The sequence below is a fragment of the Triticum aestivum genome, chromosome 2B (assembly GCF_018294505.1).
Source record: "Triticum aestivum cultivar Chinese Spring chromosome 2B, IWGSC CS RefSeq v2.1, whole genome shotgun sequence".
In the NCBI taxonomy this organism is placed as follows: domain Eukaryota; kingdom Viridiplantae; phylum Streptophyta; class Magnoliopsida; order Poales; family Poaceae; genus Triticum; species Triticum aestivum.
In genome coordinates this window covers 652,000,415-652,023,775 of record NC_057798.1, presented here as the reverse complement: position 1 = coordinate 652,023,775, position 23,361 = coordinate 652,000,415, and the positions used below count along the sequence as shown (strand labels likewise).

At 46.8% G+C, this 23,361-nt stretch overlaps 2 protein-coding genes across 4 annotated transcripts; one reads left to right on the top strand and one right to left on the bottom strand.

Moving 5' to 3' along the window:
- The first annotated feature begins 8,182 nt into the window (after positions 1 to 8,182).
- Positions 8,183 to 15,659, top strand: LOC123046505 (nuclear pore complex protein NUP88). Its single transcript, XM_044469892.1, has 9 exons — positions 8,183 to 8,673; positions 10,325 to 10,476; positions 10,864 to 10,986; positions 11,256 to 11,400; positions 11,956 to 12,017; positions 12,189 to 12,402; positions 13,597 to 14,511; positions 14,695 to 14,944; positions 15,030 to 15,659. Exons 1-9 carry the CDS (start codon positions 8,257 to 8,259, stop codon positions 15,302 to 15,304), a joined length of 2,553 nt encoding a protein of 850 aa, XP_044325827.1. The 5' UTR covers positions 8,183 to 8,256; the 3' UTR covers positions 15,305 to 15,659.
- A 564-nt stretch (positions 15,660 to 16,223) lies between these two features.
- Positions 16,224 to 22,231, bottom strand: LOC123046504 (26S proteasome non-ATPase regulatory subunit 1 homolog A). Of its 3 annotated transcripts, none has more exons than XM_044469890.1 (13): positions 21,949 to 22,231; positions 20,811 to 20,874; positions 20,621 to 20,726; positions 20,165 to 20,526; positions 19,897 to 20,031; positions 19,708 to 19,810; positions 19,464 to 19,635; positions 19,236 to 19,371; positions 18,905 to 19,153; positions 18,599 to 18,819; positions 18,224 to 18,482; positions 17,205 to 18,047; positions 16,224 to 16,759 (listed from the first exon to the last, which is right to left on the bottom strand). In XM_044469890.1, exons 1-13 carry the CDS (start codon positions 22,095 to 22,097, stop codon positions 16,427 to 16,429), a joined length of 3,132 nt encoding a protein of 1,043 aa, XP_044325825.1. In that variant the 5' UTR covers positions 22,098 to 22,231; the 3' UTR covers positions 16,224 to 16,426. The 3 variants fall into 3 exon arrangements, with proteins under 3 accessions (XP_044325825.1, XP_044325826.1, XP_044325823.1); XM_044469891.1 differs by having other exon boundaries at positions 19,464 to 19,810; positions 20,165 to 20,333; positions 20,415 to 20,526; XM_044469888.1 differs by having other exon boundaries at positions 19,464 to 19,810.
- Positions 22,232 to 23,361: the final 1,130 nt, after the last annotated feature.

Here is a 23,361-nt window from a genome sequence, read left to right as displayed (position 1 = left end):
GTTTTTCCGCCAAGAACATGGCCTCGCTTCCTGACGCATGTAATGTACCCCGATCGTCATGATGGACGGCTTGCTTGACCGACCTCTAGAAGCAATGGGTTAGTGTTTTCGCAAAAAAAAAAAAGCAATTGGTTAGTGCCGGTCGATGATGGTGTTAGGGAGAAACATGTACAAGCTGAATTTTCATGAAAATGCAATGCCCAATTGTCTAGCCGGTTAGCTCCTTTTTGGAGTGCGAACTGGCTTCTTTCGACGGTTAACCATCTGAAACAGTTACTGTTAGCGTTGATAGGCATGATGGAGCCTGTCATGTGAGGCGAGCGGCATGTGGTCTGCACGTTGCGAGGTGTCAAAGCCAGTAATGGAGCGTCCGTCCGTCCCCGGAGGCCGGGCCGAATAGTTTATAATCTAATCGCCATTGGTGATGGGGTCGCCGGCCATTGCCCATTGGCCTTGCGGTACCTGCAAGGACGGACGTACCACCTTCAGATGCCGCCTAATTTTAGTACTAATAGTGCCAGTACTTGCATCGGATCCACAAATTCCACACACAGATCCATTTGCACCCCCGTTTTCTTTTTAGTTAACTAGCGCTAATAATGTTTGCATCAGAAACTGCTAGCGGTTGCCGCTACCGAGTCGCCGCATGTGCGCCTCACGTGACCGTCCATTGGGGAGAACTGCATTTGAAGCCAGTTTTTGATCAGTTTTGCTATGTCTCAGTTGACTAAAACTTCGTTATGTCCCCGCCGATGCTATATAACTTTGATGTTGCATGGAGATTCGTAAAAAAAATATTTCTAGTTTTTTCTTTTTAACTGAGACTTGGTCGAGTCGACTAAGACTTAGCCACACCCTTTTTGAATACAAGTATTATTTTTTCCAAAACGGATGGAGCCAGTTTTTGAATTTGTGGAGCAGAATCATCCTTCCTTTTATGTCTGCTAGACCGAGGCTCGCTGCAAGATGTATGGAACCAGTTTTTGAATTTGTGGAGCAGAATCATCCTTCCTTTTAAGATAATACATTTTTTTTCAAGCTACACACGGGCTTTTGTTGGAACGCTCGAGATCGCAGCCAAAAACCTGGATCGGACTTCTAGAAAACGGCATTCCTTACTGGGTCAGTCAAAATGTGAAAAGTCTGAGCTGCGAAAAACAAGTCTGGTCTATGGAAAACAAGGGACGTGCAAAATATCGCTGTCCTTTCCATGCAAGTTGTGTGGGTTTTTCAACAGAGTTGCAGTAACTGGGAAGAGAATGAATATAATCAATGTTTTGATAGGGTTTTATTTGGCGTCTGATGGAATGAAAAACCGAGGGACCGTGCCCGTGTGTGGAACGCAAAGGACGTTTCAATCAGCGTTGCATCATCATTCATCTGTGCCCCATTAGTCTATGCTTGAATGGCGAATAATTCAAATTGTGAAGTTGGACTGCGCGCGTGTTTTGGTTGTTTTGATGATCACCAGCTCATGATTGTTGTTAATATATTAAAGATTAGAGAAATGGCAGGAGTTGTTTCTCAGCAGAAAAATATTTATTTTGTCAACGAATGAGGAACTTTCTTGTTAATAGAACAATAAATAATAATGCACATAAATGATGGGAGATTCCAATTGCAGGAGGGGCAAGTTAGTTGTGAAACAAACAATCTTTTTAGCTCAAAAGATAATATGTGTGAACTGCAACTGGTGGATGCAATTATACATGCATGATGCCATTCCTTGTGACAAGTTAAATATCATGAAGAGCAATCAGACTTGACCTGATGATGATACAAAGTCTTCATTTGACCAGGGCCCAGGGGTGTCTGCGCACTAGTATAACTGTATCAGTAATTCAGTATATATATACGGTAAATTGCTAAATTCTTGCCGGAACCGAAGTTAAACAGTCTCACTATATATACATTGCTCAATCTGCACTCGATCTTCATGTTGATCTTCGGTTATCAAAATGTATGATTGACAGTACGAACTCTCTAGTTGTTTTATCGTACTGCCTTGTGGCTGAGTTTACTTCACCCTTAAGCTAATCTGGGCACGATGTTATCACACGAAAGTCTCATAAGGCGACTCAAAGTCCAATACAAAGGCATAATCAAGTACAGAGGAGCCTATCTGATTATGCGAACGTCTTGTGTTCCCCTGTAAGCAGGGAATGCTTTTGCGTTTCTTCAAAGGTAACCAATTAGTTGAACTAGCTAGCTAGTCGGAACTCTGAACCTGCACAAAAGGTAAACCAAAGTTGACATTTCCCTGGCTCGCTCATAGAATGTCGAGATTCATGGACATCGAGGCATGAACAAAACGGTCTTGCCATGCATTCGGAGCATGTGAGGATGCACCTTGATTTTAAGGCGGCACATAACTTGCATCCGTTGCTATGTTTCCAAGCATGGGTGTGGATGCAGTTACAACAGGAAATGCTGGACACATGTGGGGTTGTTTGCAACTGTCAAGAGCGTAGAAGCATGAGATCGAGAAGGTTGTGCGAGTGGGGGAGCCGTTCAGTTGGATCCCGTCGCATGTGGTGAGATATGGGAAGATTTTGATTGCCCGTGTTTTGTTTCTAGCTTGTCTAGGAGCAGGAGGTGTGTGCATTCAGGCAGAAGAGACTTCCGGAGAGATGTGGAGCATGTGAAGATATGAGCATGTGTTGATCCACCATCCATAGATACTTTGCGCTGATGTTCCATGTGCATATAGAAACAAATAGGGTCCATCTATATATGGTGGCACAAGCAGGCTTCAGATTTATGTCTGACAATAGCAGAGAGAGACACTGATAGTAACGGTACAGTGCAAGATCATGACTGAAATGTCGAGTGTTTTGCATGATTGAAATTAAGTGCACGCATAGATCACGTAGCACAGCAGACCAACACCGATACTGTGAACGTGTCAAGATCCTACTAGCTCACGTTTTGCGCGGTCGATCGATCTCGCTGTCAGTGCATATATACTGATGGATCATGTCATAGTGGATGCCGATTTGCCGAATGCTTGTACATATATGGTCTCTTTAGGTTTAATTGGCAAGATAATGAGACAGGATGCGCTTCCTGACAGATACCGTTCATGTGGCAGGATCCTAGCTCACATTCTGCGCAATCCTGATGCTGCCTAAGTGGATGATTGATGCATCATGACTGCCTGCGTCCATGCATGGTTTCAGGTTTCAGGTTTCCGGATGGACCACGCCGGCGGCCGGTCTGCCGTGCTGTCGACCCACTGCCGTTAGGGTGCCGGGCAGCCGTGGCCTCGGTGGCGAAAATAGAGGGAGCAGATTGAATGGTGCCCGATCGTCTCTAGCTACATACATCATCGGGTTCAACATACGTTAGGAATCAGAATCAACACGCATGGATGGATTCGGACAAGGTGGCCATGCCGTCCATGTGACAGAGACATGCATCTGTGTGTGCATCAATGTTGCTCACGTTCCACGTTTTGCTGTCTTTGGTTGATCTGCTGCCATGAAAGACTGGCCATGGATAGGGATCGATCGATCCCACGGCCGGGCGGGGCGGGCATGCACGCATGCAAGTGTCCAGAAACATCCAGGCAGGCAAACCGCCCGGAGATGGAGTGTCGCGGCAGGCCAACGTGAGCGCGGCGGAGGCCCGGCCGGCCAGCGCCAGTCGATCGACAAGGAGAAATTCAGAAATCAGTGCGCTGACGAAGCTGTCGGTAGCACAGAACGGCATTGTAGGCTCGCGGCTGCATTTCCGTTCCATGGCGCACGAACTGAACGAGCAGTATACGCACTGCTCGAGGCATGGAGCTTGCGCAGGCGACCGTGTGGTGGTCGATGCGCCTCCGATCGACGGGTTGAAGCTGAAGCCGGGGGATGGCCGATGGCGGTGGCGGTGCCTGCAGGTGCAGCAGCCCATTCCTTTGTCAGGGCATCTCCAGCCGCGCCCCAAGAAGGTCTTCCCAGGCGATTTTTTCGCGCCGGCGCCGAAAAAACGGCCCAGTCGCGCCCCAGGACGCCGAAAATCGCCGGTTTGGGCCGAAAACAGCGCCGGCGGACCCAGCCCGAACCCGGCGCGCTGGGGGCGCCCGGGGGCGCCGGGGCGAGTTGTTTTGGCGCGAAGAAGCCGCGGGCCAGCCGCGTCAGCGACTCGACGCCTCGTCTCCCCCCAACGGCCTCGGTTTCCGCGGGGAATCAATGGCAAGGCTGCCGCCGGTCAGCCTTGCCATTGATTCCTTCACGGGCGGCGCTTCACGGGGCGGCGCCGACGCCTCCCCTCCCTCGCACGCGTACACACGAGCGCGGCCCGGCTATAAAAGCCGGCGGCCTCCACTCCACTCTCCTGTGCCCACACCAGCCCCGCCCGCCCCTCGCCGCCGTCCAGCCCCTCCCTCTCCCTGCCTCTCCCGCGCGCCGTCACCGTCGCCATGGCAGAACGTTTCCCCGGGGACGAGGCGGCGGCCAACGGCTTCGGCCGCCGTTCGCTCCGCGTTCTGGAGTCCTGGCTCCTGTTCCAGGTGAACATCCCGGCGCCGCCGGACATGCGCGCCGGGCCATCGGGGTGGAGGCTCAGCGCCGGGGGAGTGCCCATTCCCCCGTTGCCCGACGCCGCGGCGAAGCCGGAGTACTTCGCCGAGGAGGTCGAGATCGTCCGCGCTTCCCTCACCGACGCCCAACGCTCCCTCCCCCAGTACGCCGCCGACAACCACGCGGCGTGGGCGGCGTATTTCGAGCGCCGCCAGCAGCAGCGTTTGGCGTCCACCAACGGCGCGCCGATGGTCGGCGGGCGGCAGAACAGCGAGGGGCGCCACCTCTGGTGGGGCGTCCCCGGCCGCACACTCGAGGGCGTGCTCATGCACCTCGAGGGCGGCAATGAGCCGCCGTTGGCGTACCCCCCGGTGCAGCACCGACGCGTCGGGGCATGGGCGCCAAGGCGGTTCGGGTCCTCCTCCTCCTCTTCCTCCTCCCGATCCTCGTCGCACTCCTCCGGCACTCCGGCCCTACTCGGCGTCAAGGCCGAGCCCGCGGCGGAGTCGCCGCTCGGCCGGCGCACTCGCAGCGCCGGCATCGTCATCAACGAGGGCGGCCGGCGCGCCCCCTCCTTGTCGGCTCCTCCGCGCTTCGTCAAGCCAAAGACGGAGCCGGGGCTGGCGCCGGTGAAGACGGAGCCGGGGCTGGCGCCGGTGAAGACAGAGCGGGGGCTGGTGCCGGTGAAGGCGGAGTTCGTCGACAACGACGCGGCCCTCGAATGGGCGCGATAGGACTCCATTGCGATGGAGAAGGCGCGCCGGGAGAAGGCGGAGGAGCGCCAGCGCGCCGCCCTGCGCCGCTTCGAGGAGCGCCGACGCGGCCGTGATGAAGACGGAGTCGTCGTCCTATGCGACAGCGACGACGACGACGACGCGCCGCCGCCAGTCCACCATGGCAACGTCGGGTCCAGCCGGGGGGTCCGCGTCAAGGAGGAGAAGGCCGAGGACGACGATGGCGGCGACGGCGGCGACGACTTCAGCCCCTTTCTTTTTTAGATTAGCTTAATGTAATGAAAATGTGCGAATTTGGCCGAAATTCGCCATGTTTAGCCGAAATTTAACTACTCTTTTATCATAACTTCGCCGAACGGCCCCTTTTTTTTAAAACACTCGCCTAGGGGCGGCCCTGGGGCCAACGGCTGGGCGACGACTCGCCCCCAGGGTCTTTCTTTGCGCCGGCTCACCCCCAGGCGGCGCTTTTAGACGCCCCCTGGGGGGCCAACGGCTGGAGATGCCCTCATCTGTCGTGACGCGACGGAGCGTCCTTGCACCGATAGGTGGGCCCCACCCATCAATCCACTAGGAGCGAACATCACTCTCTTTTAAAGATGTACACCCATAGGGCATACATTACTTGTATTCATATACGAGCAACGGAGAAACAAGTGTCTCGACGTTCTAGGAACGGGGGTCCCCAGACTTGCCTGCCTGCGGCCTGCGGCGTGGCTCAAGTGGGGGCCCAATGCAGCCCAGCTTCATCAGCTCAAGCTCAAGATCCTCGCGAGTGGCCAAGCCTCGCGGGGCGGACGACATGAAGCTTCCTCAGGAGCAGCCTCCCCAGGCAGGCTCGCGAGGAGGCGGAGAGATCAAGGCAGGGTACCTCCCGAGGAACCCGTGACGCAAGCCATGACGATTGAGACCAGGCGGGCGCCGGCCTGCGCAGTGTCCTTGTTTCCCTTTCGGTGCAAAGGGGGCAAGCACAGACCAAGGCATCAGGCAAAGGTTACCGCTTCGGTGCAACAAGACCAAGACCAACAGAACGGCAGGATGGAGGTCATCTTGGAGCCCAGGATGGCGTCATCGTCAGAACCTTTGGCAGCCGAAGACCAACTTTAATCAGGATAAGTGTACTAGATGTTCCCCTTCAAAATGGCCAATTGTTGGCGCCCTTCCCGCTCATTATTTGGGAAGAGGCCCAGGGCCTCCCCCTATAAGTAGGACTAGCCACCACAGGGTAGAGGCATCTAGAAACAGATTGGTCAGAGAGAGAGAAGCGGCTGAACTCACCCAAGCAGTTCATCGCACCAACTCAAGAACAACCCCTCGCAAGGCTGTTCTCTCTTTGTACTGTTCATCATTAGCCCCTGAGGCAATCCACCACACCACACACTGAAGTAGGGTATTACACCACAATGGTGGCTTGAACCAGTATAAATCTCGTGTCCCTTGTGTGTTCATCTTTCTTGCTTAAATCCTTGCGAGACTTCGAGATGTGAGCTGGTAGGGAAGAGATCTTCGTGCGCACCCCAGTGTTCGAATCTCAAGGGGTTGCCGGAACCCGAAAATCCGACAAAGTGGTTGGGCTGCTGCATATCGCCTTAGACGTGACTACCATGCACCCACGATTTTCGTCGTCACCGAAGAAGAAGAGCACGGTCCACATCTTGACACTAAAGAAACCCCTAATCTTAGGCATTAACGAGTCGTGATAGCCGCCAATCCATGAAGACTGGATCTTATTTGGTAAGAAACACCGACCGGAGGATCTTCAACGTCAGATCCAGGTCGATGTCGTTTTTACCAAAAAGGACGGAAGGGACCGTCTAAGCAAGAAAGTTGATTTCCCTCTTTCTATCCTAACCGTTTGATCGAAATCCAACACCTCACATAGTGCCTTTAACTTCCAACTGTTTCACACATGATCTAGTCATCTTCTTCCTTCAACTGCAGCCCCACTATTTGTGCCGTTGGCCTAAGTGCTTGTCTTCGCCACCCACGATCGGTGTCGCTATCACATGGGCCTCCACTCCCCGCCCATTCATCCCTCGCAACCTCCTTGTGCACCAGATTTTCACCCCTTATACAAACCAGTCAGCCTTCGGACTCTCGTCCATATGCGTTGCGACTATCGCGGTGTCGCCGTTTCCAATTTCTTCTGTACGAGGCCCCGCCGCCGTCTTCAACCATGGAAATCAACGGACGCAAACAAAAAAAATCAAATAACCTTTGTTAGGCTAAAAGGTATATTCGGACCAGTAGGATTACCAAAACCAAAAAAGGAAGAAGACGTTGTTGGTCTCGTTCAAAGTCATAGGAAACTGTTGTGCTTTCAAAAAGAGCCATGGCTATGTGTTCCCGTACCGATTCCTAATAGGAATCTCCAATGGGCGATGACTAGCAGGTTGGCCCGTTAGCGTAGTTTGCTCGCTATGTGCTGTAGGTTCACTCTGCTTCGGTTTTATTCAGGGTTTTTTAGTTTCTTTTTATATTTTTTCCTCGGATTTTTTTCTTCATTTTACTTTGGGTTTATTTTTTTCCCTTTGTTTTCCTTTGGTTTTATTTGTTTTTTTGCTTTCATTTTCGTTTCTTTGGCATTTTGGTCGTTTTTTCTTTTTTCAACACATATCTACTTTTTTCAGTACACAAAGTACATTTTTTAAAACACGTGAAACTTTTATCTGATATACGTGGACATTTTTCAAATACACATTGTACGGACATTTATTTTCATTGAATAATTTTTTTCAAAAGTTTATGGACATTTTTTGGAAACCCGTGAATATTTATTAATGTGTATTTAATTTAAAATATTCTCGGTAAATAAAGTAAAAAGGAGGGAAAATTGATATGACGTCAGCATGACGAGCCACGTCGTACTGGGCCGGCCTACTACCGGTGTGCCCTCGAAGTCTATACAGAAAGGCCCCCTAAAAGCCCAACAAGACGCCCACTCCCCTCCCTCCCGCAAACCTCAAACCCCACGACCGCTCCGGCCGCTCCGACAGCAGCGAAGCGCAACCTCGTCGGCGATGACTCGCATCACCGCGCCGGAGCTGTCGCCCTCGCCCCCGGACTCCCCGCCTCCCGCCCGCCGTTCCCCGGTCCTGGCGACCCCGCCCTCCCGCCGCCGCCCCTCCCCGTCCCCGTCCCTCGCGCTCACCCCCTCCTCCGCCTCCACCTCCGCCACCTCCTCGAGGCCCAGGCCCCGACCCTCGCCCAAGAGGACATACTCGCCGGCGCAGTGGGTCCCCGTCTCCTCCCACCCCGTCTTCGCGCTCCGCGGCGCCGTGGGCGGCGGCGGTGCCGCGTGGGATGCCGCCGGGTCGAGGCTCTACGTTTGGGACCCTTCGGCGCGCGGCGCCCACCGGGTGTCCGTGCGGATCCGCGAGGCCGAGGCGGAGAGGGACGGGGAGGAGGTCGCCGTGGAGGCCGCCGTTCCTTCCGAGGTGAAGTGATTTTCTCCCCCTGGTTGCTTTTTCGTAGTATAAAGTCACTGTGAAATGGTAGGGATAGCCGGATAGGCATCGGTTCTCCCCGTCTCCTAGTCACTAGGTCAGAGCCATACGTTTGAGAATCTATATTGCTGACTGGGGCAATTTGCAATTCACTAGTACTTCTGTGTGTGAACAAAAATGGGGAGAAGCTTCTCTGTGTGATGTTGTGCAACTGGACATAGTGTGGAGCATTTGGATTTCTTAGTGTCAGATCCTATGTTAATTTAGGCAGTATTGTTTGCTACCCTAAGCACAATCTTTCCGAGAGGTTTATACTGTGATGCAGGAAATATAGTGCGGCATATTATCTAACTTTTACAAATGGGAAGTCGATATTATGATGTGCGATGGGCACATGGTGGGAAAGAAGATGGGTCTACCTTCCCCTATATTTGTATGGAGATTGGGTTTTAAACGGTTCCACATATTAAAGTTCCTCTGAGATCATTTTTTATGTAGTACTCCCTCCGTCCCATAATATAAGAACGTTTTTGGCACTAGTAGTGTAGTGTCAAAAACGTTCTTATATTATGGGACGGAGGGAGTAGCATGTAATAATATAACTATGTAAAATAAGTTTTTGGCATCACATGGTATACTATATGAGCTACCATGTTTCTAGGCATGAAAATGCACCACCTAAGTTGTGCATTTTCACGTTTTGGAGATCTGACGAGAACATACATGGGAGAGGCTGAGGCATAGTTGTACATTTTTTATTTGGATGTGGACTAAGGCTTCAAAAGAAAGTTATTGATTCCCTCCTCATATTGGGGAAATTTCAAAGTTTTAAACATCCGGCTAGCCCCGCTATAGCCTTTGAGCTCTCCTGCTAAACCTATACAATTTTAATACTTACTTACGAAGCCTTTTATCCCAAACAAGTTGGGGTAGGCTAGATATGGAACCCTTTCACGAGGACTTTCCGACGCTAATAGCGCGCTATTTCCTGCTAGCGCTAAATTTGGAGTCATTTAGCCCGCTAAGGCGCTATATGAAACCATCCCGCTGCATTATTCTATTGTTCGTGTTTCTGATATATATGGTGCATAGTGTGAAGCTTGGTTATTGAATTAAGATACCTGATTGGAGCTCTGGTTTTGTTGTGCGAACATGTGTTTATGTCAAGTATATGCGATATATCACATATGAAGCCTGATTTTATACCTATTTTTTTCAAAAAAAAATCATAATTTAAGAAAAACGCTAAATGGGGCTTAGCTTCGCTATAGCTTTTAATAGCTTCTGGCTGAGCCGCCGCTAAGTGGCATAGCCCACTATTTAATACATTGGGAAATTTACATTCCTGACATAGTGATATGATAGCTTTTTTGGAATGGGTGTATTCCTATGCCAAAAATAAGGCCTATTTTACATTTCTACCTAACTGGTTTTGTTTGCAGCATTATTTGCTTCCTTTGATCTCACTTTTTGTCATGAAATGCCGTCATAGTTGAATTGAGAAAACTTTTATGCTTGTACTCATTGCTTGTGAGATGGTAATCTTTTATAAGTTTCCACAGTAGGTATTCTTTCTTTACCATGATGATTGTTCTGTACTATCTTGCATTGACATAATCGATGCCGCTCCTGTGTTGTCCAGATGTTGATGCCGGAGATGGATCTTGGTTACGAGGTCACTCATATATCACTTAATACGGATGTGTCATCATTACTCCTAGCTGGATCACATAACATAAATGTTCTGCATGTACATGAGAGGGTGTCAGAAGATGGTGATACAATCATATGCAGGTATATATCTTCATCACAACATATCTCATGTTGATAATGCACTTTTGCTCCTTTATTTCCTGAATGTTCTGAGATTATTCTAGTTATGAATATTTTTCTTGCAATAAAAAATTGAAACCAGTGGAAGAATATTCTTATTTCTCCTGCATGTCATTAGTCCTGTACATCAAGAGCAATCTTCTGCTCTTCTCATTAGTCATGCACATCAAGAGCAATCTTCTACTCCTCATTGGGGTATTAAAGAAGGCGTTTACAGAGTTTTCATTCACTCTGCAGTTTAGATTAATGGGATGTATAGCTATCTTTTCTTCTTCTTTTGATGCCATTGACCCATTGTTCATAACTTTATTATACTATAATGTTACCTTCCCCTGCATTTGACTACAGGACCGCACCAGTTGCTTCTCAGATTTTACCTACCAATAATGATGGCATAAAAGTTCTGCAGACATCTTGGCACCCTTTTAGCAGCAGCCATTTTGGTGTTTTGACATCAGATGCTGTTTTCAGGTATGCTAAAATGGATTTTGGTGCAACATGGAGGGGCTAATTTAAGCTTATTTAACATGCAATTTGTTGGAGTTTATGTAAATGGGAATGTAGTTTCCTCTGTCCATTCCCATATCAAGTACCCTTTTTTCTGTGTGTCATCATGTATATTTATTTATTTCTAACTTCATCTCTTCTTAAAAAACTGATACAATATTCTTAGATCAATATAATGGAACCACTATATTAAATTTTCTGTAAGATAAAATAATCAAGAACCATCTATGCAGGTTATTTGATCTCTCATTTGATTTAGAGCAACCAGAGCAGGAATTTTATTTGCAGCCAATTCTACCTGGAAGATGCCAGAATGCTTCGTCAATTTGTCCAGTGGCATTCTCTTATGGCAGTGATCATCTGTGGGATAGATTTTCGGTATGTCTCTTGGTTGCAGTTGCCTAGATAATAGAAGCCCTCTCAAAATAAACTTGCCCAGAATAGTTTACAAATTTATCAGGATCATTATTTTAATATAGCAAGCAAGATAGTATCACACTTAGGGTAACTTCAAACAGCTCTAGAGCAATTTGGCGGTGAATTTTGCATATGGGAATCTATCGTTTTGCTAGTTTAAGGCTTTAAGCTTATTACATGGTACAAATATTTATGGTATCAATTGATATTACTACACTATCTATACAGCATCTTTGTCCAATGAATTTGGGAATGCCATGCTTATTTACTGTTTCTGTATGACTGTATCAATGCTATTTTTTTGTGTGTGAAGTCTACACTGTGCTGTTCATAACAGAATTACAGGAAGTTACTTGATGCCTCATGCATTTCAATTTTTCTTTCAAGTTGTCATTTGATATGTTGTTTGGACATACATGTGTAGTCTCTTCAAATTTACCTTGATTAGGATTAATGTTTTGTATGTTGAGTAGTCAATTCCTATGCTTTGTTTCACATGTAAGCCTATTTATGCAGGTTTTCATCTTGTTCAGTGATGGTTCAATTTTTGTGCTCTGCCCCGTTGTTCCATTTGGATGGTAATATTGCACTTCTATGTTCTATCTGCCCCCTTCTTTCAGCGCTTATCATTTTTATATTGCCTAACATTTTATTTTGACATGTTGCCTAAAACTGTGAGAACTACTTAATTTCATGCTGTAGGTTGTACTTTATCTACATTGATTTGGCAATTATTTTCTATTATGCAGTGACTATAGTAAGAAACATATTGAAGAGATATATGAAGATGTTAATACATTTGGGTTGAAATCTTCAAATCCAAATGTTGTCACGAACTCACATTTGGCCATTGCATGGTTGGAGGCAACATTTCCGGAGCTGTTACGTCAATCAGCAGATAGCAGCACACTGATGTCAAGAGCTCGTGCATATGCCCCAGTGGACGATTCTCTAACTCTACAGGTACACTTCTATTGACTTCCTGAAATATATCTGAGAATGACCGAGCAAGTGTAGCTCTATGTGTTTAACTGGAGAATTCAGCTTGTGGTGTTCGAGTGGGGCTGATGCTTTTATTATCTTGGGATGGCTAGACGTATGAAATTTTCTCATGCATTATTGCATTCGGTTTTAGCATGTGAATATCAAGTAAACACCTTTAGAAGGGAAAAAGTAAGCACCTTTAGAAGGAACAAAGTAAATTACTTTTGGTCAGAAATATTTTGAGGTGAGATTTAACCGTGGATACAAGTAGCACATCGCCTCTATTCCTTGCTGTATACTCTATAAAGTTAGGATGCTGTAACACAACCATGATGAAGAGGAAGGGAAAAGGCATGCCTCTTAAACTAGTAATTTGTTCATTTAAGTGCTCATAGTCAATCCGATGCTTTTCTAGTACATAAGATTGTTGATTTGTAAGAGTAGGAGCCATTTGGCTCGTGACCAAACATTTGCCACAAATTGCACAGTCATGTCTGCCACACTCACGTGTACACGTGACACTTCCTCTGCAGGCGCAGTTTTACTACTGTAATTGTGTCAGCAATTTTTTTTTTTTTGAGAAAGGTGTCAACAAATATTGTACCCACAGTTTTGGTCATGGACGGACAATTGGTTAAATGTTCTGATAGTCAGCACACTTTTGGAGGAAGAAAATAGTAAATACTATGTTGAACATTGATTTTACTGTTTTAAATTCTCTTTGGAAATCACTGTTGTGGTTATATTTGGCTGACTTACTATAGCTATAAAATTTTCTATTTGTAAATCTACCGCTCATTTTGAATTCTGAAGTTCCTTGGAAACAAGACCAACCTGTAGTCTAAATTAAATGTTAAAGTTTATGAAACATGTTATACAGAAAATCAACAAAATACCAACTATTCCTGAACTGCTTTGATAACCGAGAAATATCATCATTTCTTGTCATGAGAAATTGAGAATTTGGTTATCCAAATTCTGACTGCTATTTTCTATGTGACCTTCATTCTACTCCCTCCGTTCGGAATTACTTGTCACAAAAATGGATAAAAATGAATGTATCTACAACTAAAATACATCCGGATACATGCATTTCTTGGACGAGTAATTCCGAACAGAGGGAGTATGTTTTTATCATGAATCAATGTGTATTAAGATTGAGCACCCATGCAGGGGCCTCTTTGTAGAGTTTGCGAGGAAAACAATGAACTCGAAGGCAAGAGCAGCTCTTGTGAAGGTAAAGCTGTGGGTTTTGTGTACAGCTCTGTTGGCAAAGATTCAGTTCTTGTAACTGCCTGGGGTAGTGGACAGCTCCAGATTGATGCTTTAGCCGATGAAATCCAACCACAATGGAGCATTGGGGTTCCTACTCGCCTTGATGTCGATTCACATGGACGCATAAAGAGCGTTGCTATGATATGTGACTCTAATCCACAAGATTCGTTGGCCCTGAGATCACATCGTTCATCCAGTATGGGATCAAATGTGAAGAGCAATACAGAAGCTGTCTGGATGGGACACTCTCCTCCTTTGCTAAGGCTCTCAATTGTGGATTTGGCACTACCAAAAACTTCTAACGGTAGCTCTTTATCGTTATTTCTGGACCCCCTTGTTCCGGAGAGATTTTATTGTGCACATGGCGGGGGACTTGACATGGTCACGTTGCACTTCCTGCCATTTTCATACCCCGAAATGGCTTCCACACCACCCTCTGTGCATCCTGTACTCACCACAGGCAACAGCGATACAAGTTCTCCCTTCCTTTCTGGATTTGTCGCCATAGCGGATGCGTATGGCCATGTGCAGTTAGTTGGCATCACATATACTGGTGAGTGCTTTGTGGTGGAGATGAAGGGTTGGAAGGAACCAACACCTCTTCAGCTTGACATATGTAGCAAGGACATCAAGGATGTGGAATCTTCGACAACTGGAATGATCAGCAAAGAGCTTCTTGCTGGTCCAGATCCACCCATACTTCCATCTTCAACAAGCCTGAGGTCGTTGACTCCTGACTCCATCGAAGGGAAGTCCACACTTCATCACTATATTAAGGTTTTCCATGAGCACTATGTGGAGTATGGGCACAAGGTAAGAGCTATCATTATGGTATTTTGTGCATATCCCTTATCAACTTAGAGTATGTCATATGCCATTGTTGGTGCACAAGTAAAAGTCGTTCCATTCTGGAGATAACTGAACCTGTTACATCTTTCAATCCCCACAATATAAGCATATCACTAACGAGTGTGGGTTCATTTGAATGATGTTCAGGTTTTCATCGAGCTCAAGGAACACGAAGATTATGTGAAGACAGAGATTGAAGACAAGCAGAAACGCTTACAAGCAGTGAAGCAGTCACTTCTATCCATAGAAGCCAAAGACGAGGAGATAAACAGGCGGGTCGATCGGGCCTCCAAGGTGTATGATCTGCTGGAGAAGCGCATAGAAAGCTTCAAGATGCTGCCTGCCGCAAACAAGAAACCATTGTCACAGGCAGAGCTGGAGTTCAAGTCGCAGCTTGGTCCGTAATCGAGAAACCTGACTTTGCATATTCTCCCTTTACAGCCTCATCATGCCCTAACATACTCCTCTGCTAAAACTTGCAGATAGGTTTGCAGACGTGGAGCTGGACGCACTGCGTACTTCCATTGCTGCCCTGAGCGCGAGGATGAAACGGTTCGCTCAACCGTCCCTGGGCAGTGGCGCAGCCGGCGCAGGAATGGCGCCATGGCAGGCGCCGAAGGCCGGAAGAGGCCACGTTTCGGAGTCCCAGATGTCGCTGATGAAGTCTTCACTGGAGAGGCTGTCGCTCCTCAACGAGGAGAACAATCAGAAGCTACGGGTCATCGAGACTGAACTCAAGAACAAGGAACAGCAGTAGTTACTGTAGTCGGTGATACTTGGTTTTGAATCGCACCCATGTTCTCGGCACGAGAAAGGGAATTGGTGGCAGATGTTGGCTCAAAAACTATGGAGGGCTCGTTCCTTCCGGATCGTGTCGTGCCCGTAGGTTGTTGGGAGTGTGAATTATGTCCCATGCCGCGAAGATTGTTGAGAAAGTAGCCGACGCTACGTTTGTAGTATCAGTTATTTTTTGGTACAACTACTTAAGAGGTTTGTTACTAGCTCCTGTTATGACGTCCGAGTTCTATGTAGCCTTTCTCTCGACCACACAACACAGATGGTCGTGTATTTTTAGATTAGAAGATGTGAAGCATGACGGTACGTTTTTTTTTTTTGTTAGCGTGGTATATGTTTGGTTCTTTCTGCTGCCTTATTTGGTTCGTTATTGACGTATCCATGCGGCTATTTCCGGCCTCGCTGCTCGCTTGACGCTGATATACAAATAAATAACCATAAACATTTTTTTTGCGGGGATTATCCATAAACATGTATTTCCTTGAGCCACTTATTTTGGGACGGAGGAAGTACATGGACAATCTAGCTTGGTTGTTAGAGAATTTTTTGGGTGGTGTATATATGTGAGACGAGATATGCATATGCACGCCAGAGATATCTGTAGATCCAAACTCGAAATTCACATCTGGATATTTCTTTTCTATTTCTACATGTGTATCTCAAATTTCAATTTGAATTTTTAGACCAACAAACATGTGTAATTTTATGCAGACTGTATGGTTCCTATTGCTCATACTAAATTTATCAATCGGTTGATTAATAGACAGGGTACTGTAGTTCTGGCAAATATCCAAAAGTCGTCGTTTAGCCATTCTCTTTCTAGCACTCCCCGCGGTTTTGAATTAAAATTGCAACAAATTATCTTTGTATGCAAATAAAAATGAAAATCAAATCGTCTTCCTTGATGCAAACATGGCTGAGCACATATCCTGTAACTCCCGTTCAGAGTCTGAGTTCTCTACTCATGATGATTCTACACAGTTTCCAACAAACAACAAATTCCCTCGCACTCTTGAAAAAGGAATAAGCAACAACGTATAGCTAGTGGGTGAGTACAGACAACGCTCCATCCTATCACAGGAGCCTAGGCCGAGTACTCGAAAGGTTGGGGCGGCTGTGGCTCGTCGTCGACGGCCATGGCGGCCGAGCCTTGCCCCGCGGCAGCGGCTGCTGCGTTGTTGCCGGTGCCCGTGGCCACGGTTGCGGGGGCGTCGGTGAGCACGAGCTCCTCCGCTTCGCTGGGCTGCGTGTCTCGGAGGAGGATGAACCCACAGGGGGCGGGCCTCACGGGGACGTATCGGCTGCCCTCGATGAACTTGATGAACTTCTCCTGGGCGGGTACGACGCGGGCTGGGTTCGCCAGGATCTGGAAGGCAGGTTCTGGCTCCGGGGCCTTCTTCTCTGCCGCGCCGTCAACCTGGGAACAAAGATTGAGAGAGACGGGTAAATTCGTAAGAGGCCAGAGAGTTCAATCAAATGGACTGAGATGATGCCAAAAAGGAAAAATAGTAACTTGAGCTGGATATGAATCACAAGTTCACTACTGAATATCAGAGGACTCCAAAAAAGAAACTTCAGCTAGATATGATCAGAAGTTCACTACCGAACACAAGGTACAGCAGAGGGCTCTATCAGCAGGCTTATGTTAAATCAAAAACAGTTGTGATATGCTTAGCTGTGCTGTGACATCTTAGTAATTTATTATGGGGAGCTATTCAAGCAAGCAGGTACAGTAACTAGCATGGTTGTAAAGCAAGAGAAGTAACTAGCATGACTTAATTATGAGCTGGTAAAATTCTTGGATGTGAACACATGATGGAAAAAAGTGAAGCGAATCATATACAGTTAAGTCTTATTCTTACCTGCATTGCATCACCGTCCTTCTCCTGTGTCTTAGCTGCCTCGCCTGAAGTAGAACCAGAAGCATCTTCCGTTGTCTTAGCTTTGCTTTCTGTGTCCGCTGATTTCTCCTGGCTAGGTTTGCTTTCTGCTGTTGACTTCTCCTGGTTAGCTTTGCTTTCTGCTTCTGCTGTCTTCTCCTGGTTAGCAGCTTTGCTTTCTGCATCCTTCTTCGCCCTAGATTTTGCCTTGGCATAGGTTGACAAAATGGCTGTGGGCAGCTTGACTGCTGAAGTCGTAGTCTGCTGAGTGGTCGGCTTCGGATACTCAAAGAGGGACGGTTTAGCATGTGACAGGAATTCGAACTTAGGCACTTCCAGGTTCGAGTTGAGACCAATGATGGCTGTTGGCGAGAAGGCCAAGCTGATAAAGTATAGGAGTGGGTACCAGTACCAGAACTGGGTGAAAACAGCAAGGCCAATCACAGCAGTGAGCTTGTCATGCTTGTTCCTCGAGAGAAGTTTAATTGTGACATTCCTACCACCAGCATCCAGAATACCAGAAGCAAGTATGGCACCCATTTTGCTCATGGTGTCCTCATGCTTGTCAAGGATGATCTTCTCCAACTGACGCCTGAATGTTCCAACACGGGAATCAAAGGATTCATTCGTCTGGATCATGACCATTGCCATGGCAATTAGAGCCCCCTGGCGTACAAAGTCAACAACGTCCGACGTGAGAGGCTCCAACAAGGAAATGGCATCACTTAACCCTGTTCCTGCACATGATATCCCAACAGCTAAAGCTGCACCATAACGAACATGCGGGTTGTATGATTCAGAGAGCAGGGACACAATTCTTGGAGTCTGCATGATCAGAACGGAAGATGTAAGTCGTGGATCAAAGCTATTAAGAAGATGTAAGGTGTAGATCAAAGCTACTGGCGATTGTTTTAAATGCATAATGAACCTATGTTGTTCCTGGGAATAAATTTGAATATAGGGCATCTATTTAAACATTAAGGCATTTCAATGCTACATACCTGCTCAGGTTCGTTGTATAGAACAAATCCAAGACCCATAACTGCAGTCCTACGAACATCATCACTGACGTCCGATACAGCAAAATGCAGCAGCTGATGGATAGCTTTGTTATTCGCAGTTCCTCTGTAGGCTAGAGCCAATGCATACATACCACCATAACGTAGTATGGGATCTTGATCTCTAGTCATTTGTTCGATCAAGGTGTCAGCTTCCTCTTCCCTGCCATACACCGTCAATGCGATGCCAAGTGCCAAACCCCTGCAAAGAGAGAGAGAGAGAGAGAGAGAGAGAGAGAGAGAGAGAGAGAGAGATGTCAGAAACAAGAGCTGGATGCATCTTCATAAATACCACAACAATAATTAAACAACACTGACCTGATAATCTTTTCATGCTGTGTATCATGTGCATAAGCGAGCATCTCAGCGGCCTTCTCACTGGCTGTCCCTACCATGAGCAAACCCATGCCAATACCAGCTGCTTCACCAGCCACAGCACTGTCTGTGTAAAGGACATTCTTTATGTCCTCAAACACTTCTTCATCTGCTGTCCCCAGAGATGCAAGCCCAAGTCCCAAACAAGCACCATGCTGGATGACCTGCATAATATAGTTTTAGGTAAGAAAAATATATATACACAATATAAATAGCATTACACAAGAAGGACAAGGAACGGAATGTCACCTCTGCACTGGTGTTGCGAAGGCTTTCACGGAGGAATTGTTTGATTCCTTCACCATGGTTGGCATGAATCAAACCTAAAGCATACAGGGCACCACCTTCCGAGTATGGACTGCCACCACCAACTGCACCACTTTGAGGTAGGTATGGGGCCATCAAAGCCCGACCTTGCTGAAGGTGGCCTCTATGAATCACACCTAGCCCAGCTGTTGCACTGAATTTAGCCCAATTAGTTGCCCTGCTTAACCACTCCTGCAAGACAATACCAAAATGAGACATTACAGAGGGAAAAAGGTATACTGCATGACAACAAAACAACCAGATATTTTCTTACCAGATTCTCTCTTAGAAAGGTATCTACAGTTGTTCCTGCATGCATGATCGCATTGGAACAAATAGTTGCACTGTGGCAAACACTGTTCCTCATTTCCACAGCCTGCTTTATTGTCTTCAGAATCAGAAGATCGGACCTATCAAACAAACAAACCCATCAAGGTGATGTCAGATATAAAAGTTGCAAGAGACCAGGGTTCATTCAATGTTTAGGACATAATAAGTATACCTGTTGTGGCTATACAAAAATTGCAGCGTAAGTTGAATAGACTTCTCCCCTGACAGTATCCCTTTAAGTTTTGCAAGCTTATCAGCATGCGCTGCCTCATTTGGATCCACTGGGTGAGCATTTCCATTTGCCGTAGTAGTGTCATTTCCCATCTGAACATCACCCGCTGGTTCTGTGCTAGTTGTACCCACGTTAACAGTCTGATCGACTGGCAAAGCTGAACCACTATCAGGGTTGGACTGACCAGGAGTCTGTGAGTCCAGGCGATTCCTCACGTTCAGAAGGAAGGCCTGATTTTCATTTTCCACCAGATCAAAAGCAATTTGGTACGCAAGGAGAGCATCATCCTGTATAATGAACACAGTGTCTCAAGTAAGCAACAGAGACTAAAACATAAGTAATGTGGTGGGCAGAGTAAAGAACAAACATATACCTTGCTTCCAGAAATTAGTGTGTCCAATATATTCGCAACAGTTTCAGGCTCACCCAGAAACATAAGGCACTGGCAGATGCTCAGAAAATCTGGATGCGGCAAAGTCTGGTATATTTTAACAAGACAGCGAAGAACCTGGCAATAAAGTGGATTATTTGGTCAACACATAAAGAAAGTTAATTTTTGCTTACTCTAGTCTAAACTAATACTTGCTTTTTAACTAATATAAACCAACCATACTGCCAAATAATTTTTAACATGCCCCTACCTCACAGCGATATTCACGGTGACTAACATATTGATGAGAAAGGTTGATGCAATATGAAAGAGCCCCGTGAATATTATCACACCGAACAATTGCTTCCTCCAGTTTATCCAGTCTCCTGCATTCAACAGCCATACCCATGGCCTGTTGGTATTTCCCATCAAGAACACACCTACAGCAAAGAGTAACCGTTAGCTGAATACTCCATCTGATAAATAAGAGAATATGCGCAAACGGTAGGATCTTATCATACTTCTCCAACATCCTCTCCACTATGGCCTCTAATCTAGGATCCACATTTCCTTCTTCCTCGGTAGCTTTAGAAGCTCTTGTCTTGAAACTCGCATATTCATCTAATGCTTTGGCTGAAAGAAAAGAACCACCGATTCAACACAATGAGCAACAGAAATTCATGTGAACAACATCCAGAATGATAGAGAACTCAAGACAACTCCTCACCTAGAAGAGCATGAGCATAATCTGAATCCTCAGAAACATCAAACAGAGGCCCAGCACCAAGTGCATACAACAGTGCATCATTTAACTCGCCCAAGTAATAAAATACCTACATAATATGCAGCAATTGTCAATATAAGCAATACAAAATATGACACTTACAGACAAGGTATAAAATAACATGAGGTCCTACCTTAGAAACAACTAGTGCAGCTAGCTGTCTCTGGTCAAACTCCTCATCTTCATACAAGCTCTCACTGCAGGCAAAAGGATACAATGGAAATAAATTATTAGTTTGCTTCATTGGAAATACAAACTTTAACAACCTGGATTCTAGAGAATTCATGCTCGATATTATGATCCAATGTATAAAGCTCCCAAATCAAAACCAATTACAAATTAGAGCCTCATTGTTCCACAAAAAAAAAAAAACTAGACACACAACAATTGCATATGAAAAGCAATGTTAAAATTAAAATGACTTAAACAGACACGTTATTCTAATGCAAGCGAAACAACCATATGGAAATTATCTGGCAAGAATTGATTTGCCAGGTTTTTGGGCCAAAGATATGGTAGGGCTAGGCTAGGCACCAACCAAACACACCCTATAAGACAAGAAATTTGTATAATCTGGAACTTTAGTAAATAAACATTAGATTAACTTCCCAAAACATGACACCCTAAATTATTGCAAGAAACAGTTCAATGGTCACTCTGTCTAGATCTTTCTTAGCACAGGACAGGCATTACAACTGATTATAACCAACCCAGCGAAGCAAAACCCTAAAACAACTTCTTAAAAAACTGAAACTTTAAAGCTTTCTGAATTCTCACCCCTCCACAATTCACACCTCACTCCCACAGCTGTCGTTATAACCAAGCGCGGATATGAAAGTGCAAAAAGTTCAAGTTTTTACGACGGCTACCAAATACAATCACACAATTTACTAGATTGTTTTGGTGAATTCACTTCAAACTCCATCATGGAGAGCACACAGCCGCGCACTAAATCCCAGGAATCCCGACGCTACCAGATCAGAGCCAAGCCACAACCTACGGTTCCCCCACGCAAGCAGCAGATCGAACCAGACGAGGCCAAGCAAACGAATCGCGCGACGGCAACAGCATCTAGGGCAACTTCTCGTCCCGAATCCTCGTCAATCGGCGAACCAGATCGAAACACTGAAACCCCCCGACCAAGCCAAGGCGCTGGAACGAATCGCGCGGGCAGGGCGGAGCAGCTGCGGCTGGGGCAGCGGGCGCCGGCCGAGAGGCGGCGCCGACTAGGTACCGCGGGAAGGATACGAGAGGCGGGGGGAGGGTCTCACATGGTGGGGATGCTGGTGGAGATCTCGGGGTAGAAGAGGTGGACGACGGAGTTGAGGCTGGCGAGCGCGTGCAGCTTGAGCTCCTCCGCCGGCTCGTGGAGCATGGCGAGGATCCCGCCGGCCGAGCTCACAGTGGCCACCGCCGCCATGGCCGCGTCGGCGAAGGAGAGGTGCGGGGGCGCGCGAGGGTTTGTTGGGCTCGGTGCGGGGCGTCTGCGAGTTTACTTGGAGACGGGGACGACGCGAGACGGGGATACCCCTGCGGTGGGCAGCCGAATATAGGGACGGACGGGGCGATGGGTCTGATACTCCGATTAGCGTAGGGTGTCGACTTTTCCTTGGACTCGGACGGAAAAAAGAATTTCCGTTTCTTTCTGAAATAAAATGGTTTTCTGATATATTTTTTTAGGAACCAAAGGGCTTTATTAATTTATAACAGCGTTCAAAGGGATACAAATAATCTCTGGTAATGAAACAAGCCAAACATGGCGCCCAATGGCTAGAGTAGTAGATGCCTTGGCCTTGTCTCAAAAAAAAAAAGTAGATGCCTTGGCCAAAGCATGGGCTTCAGTATTGTTTTGGCGACGCTCGTGACCAAAACTGATTTTTCTGAAAGAAACTCGGCGGAGATCAATGTCACGAAGGACAGCAGCGTAGTGGCACGGGGTTTGGGAGTTTATGTTGTTAATCACTTCCAAGCAGTCAGACACCACATAAACCAAAGGTTGCATCAGGTCCTGAGCTAGTGATAGAGCTTCATTACAAGCTTGCGCTTCCAGACTCGGAGGGTCAACCAGACCTTCATATACAACAACAGATGCTCCAATATAAGTGCCATTTTTATCTCTGCAAATCGCTGCTACAGCGCCCCGACTTCCGTCTCGGCTAAGAGCCCCATCCACGTTAATCTTCATTTCATCCGCCGGCGGTGGAAGCCACCCAACGGCTTGAGTCTGTCCTGTGACATGCAGTCCTCTGGAAAATTTAACATCACACGCATGGGCTACCTGAACGTTGTCACAGAATTTGTTGATGAAAGTGAAAGTGCTCAGTGGACTTTGAAATTGCTGATCGTGGATGGCTCGCCTGCGCGCCCACCAAATGGCCCACATAGAGATCAGTACACGCGCGAGATCATTCGATGGCAGGGTGTCGAACAGCCAAAAAAGCCAGAGCTTCGGTTCTTCAGTTTTATCAGAGATAATCACCTCCGTCAGTTCCTCATCCATTAAGGACCAGACGCATCTGGCCATTCTGCAATCAACTAAAGAGTGTCGCCAGGAGTCGTACGCAGCTGAACAGATGCTGCACGCTAGGGTTGTCGCCATCTTCCTGTGATTTCTCACATCGCCAGTTGGTAGTGATGTTCTCGCCAACCGCCATGTGAATACCTTCACTTTAGATGAAACTTCA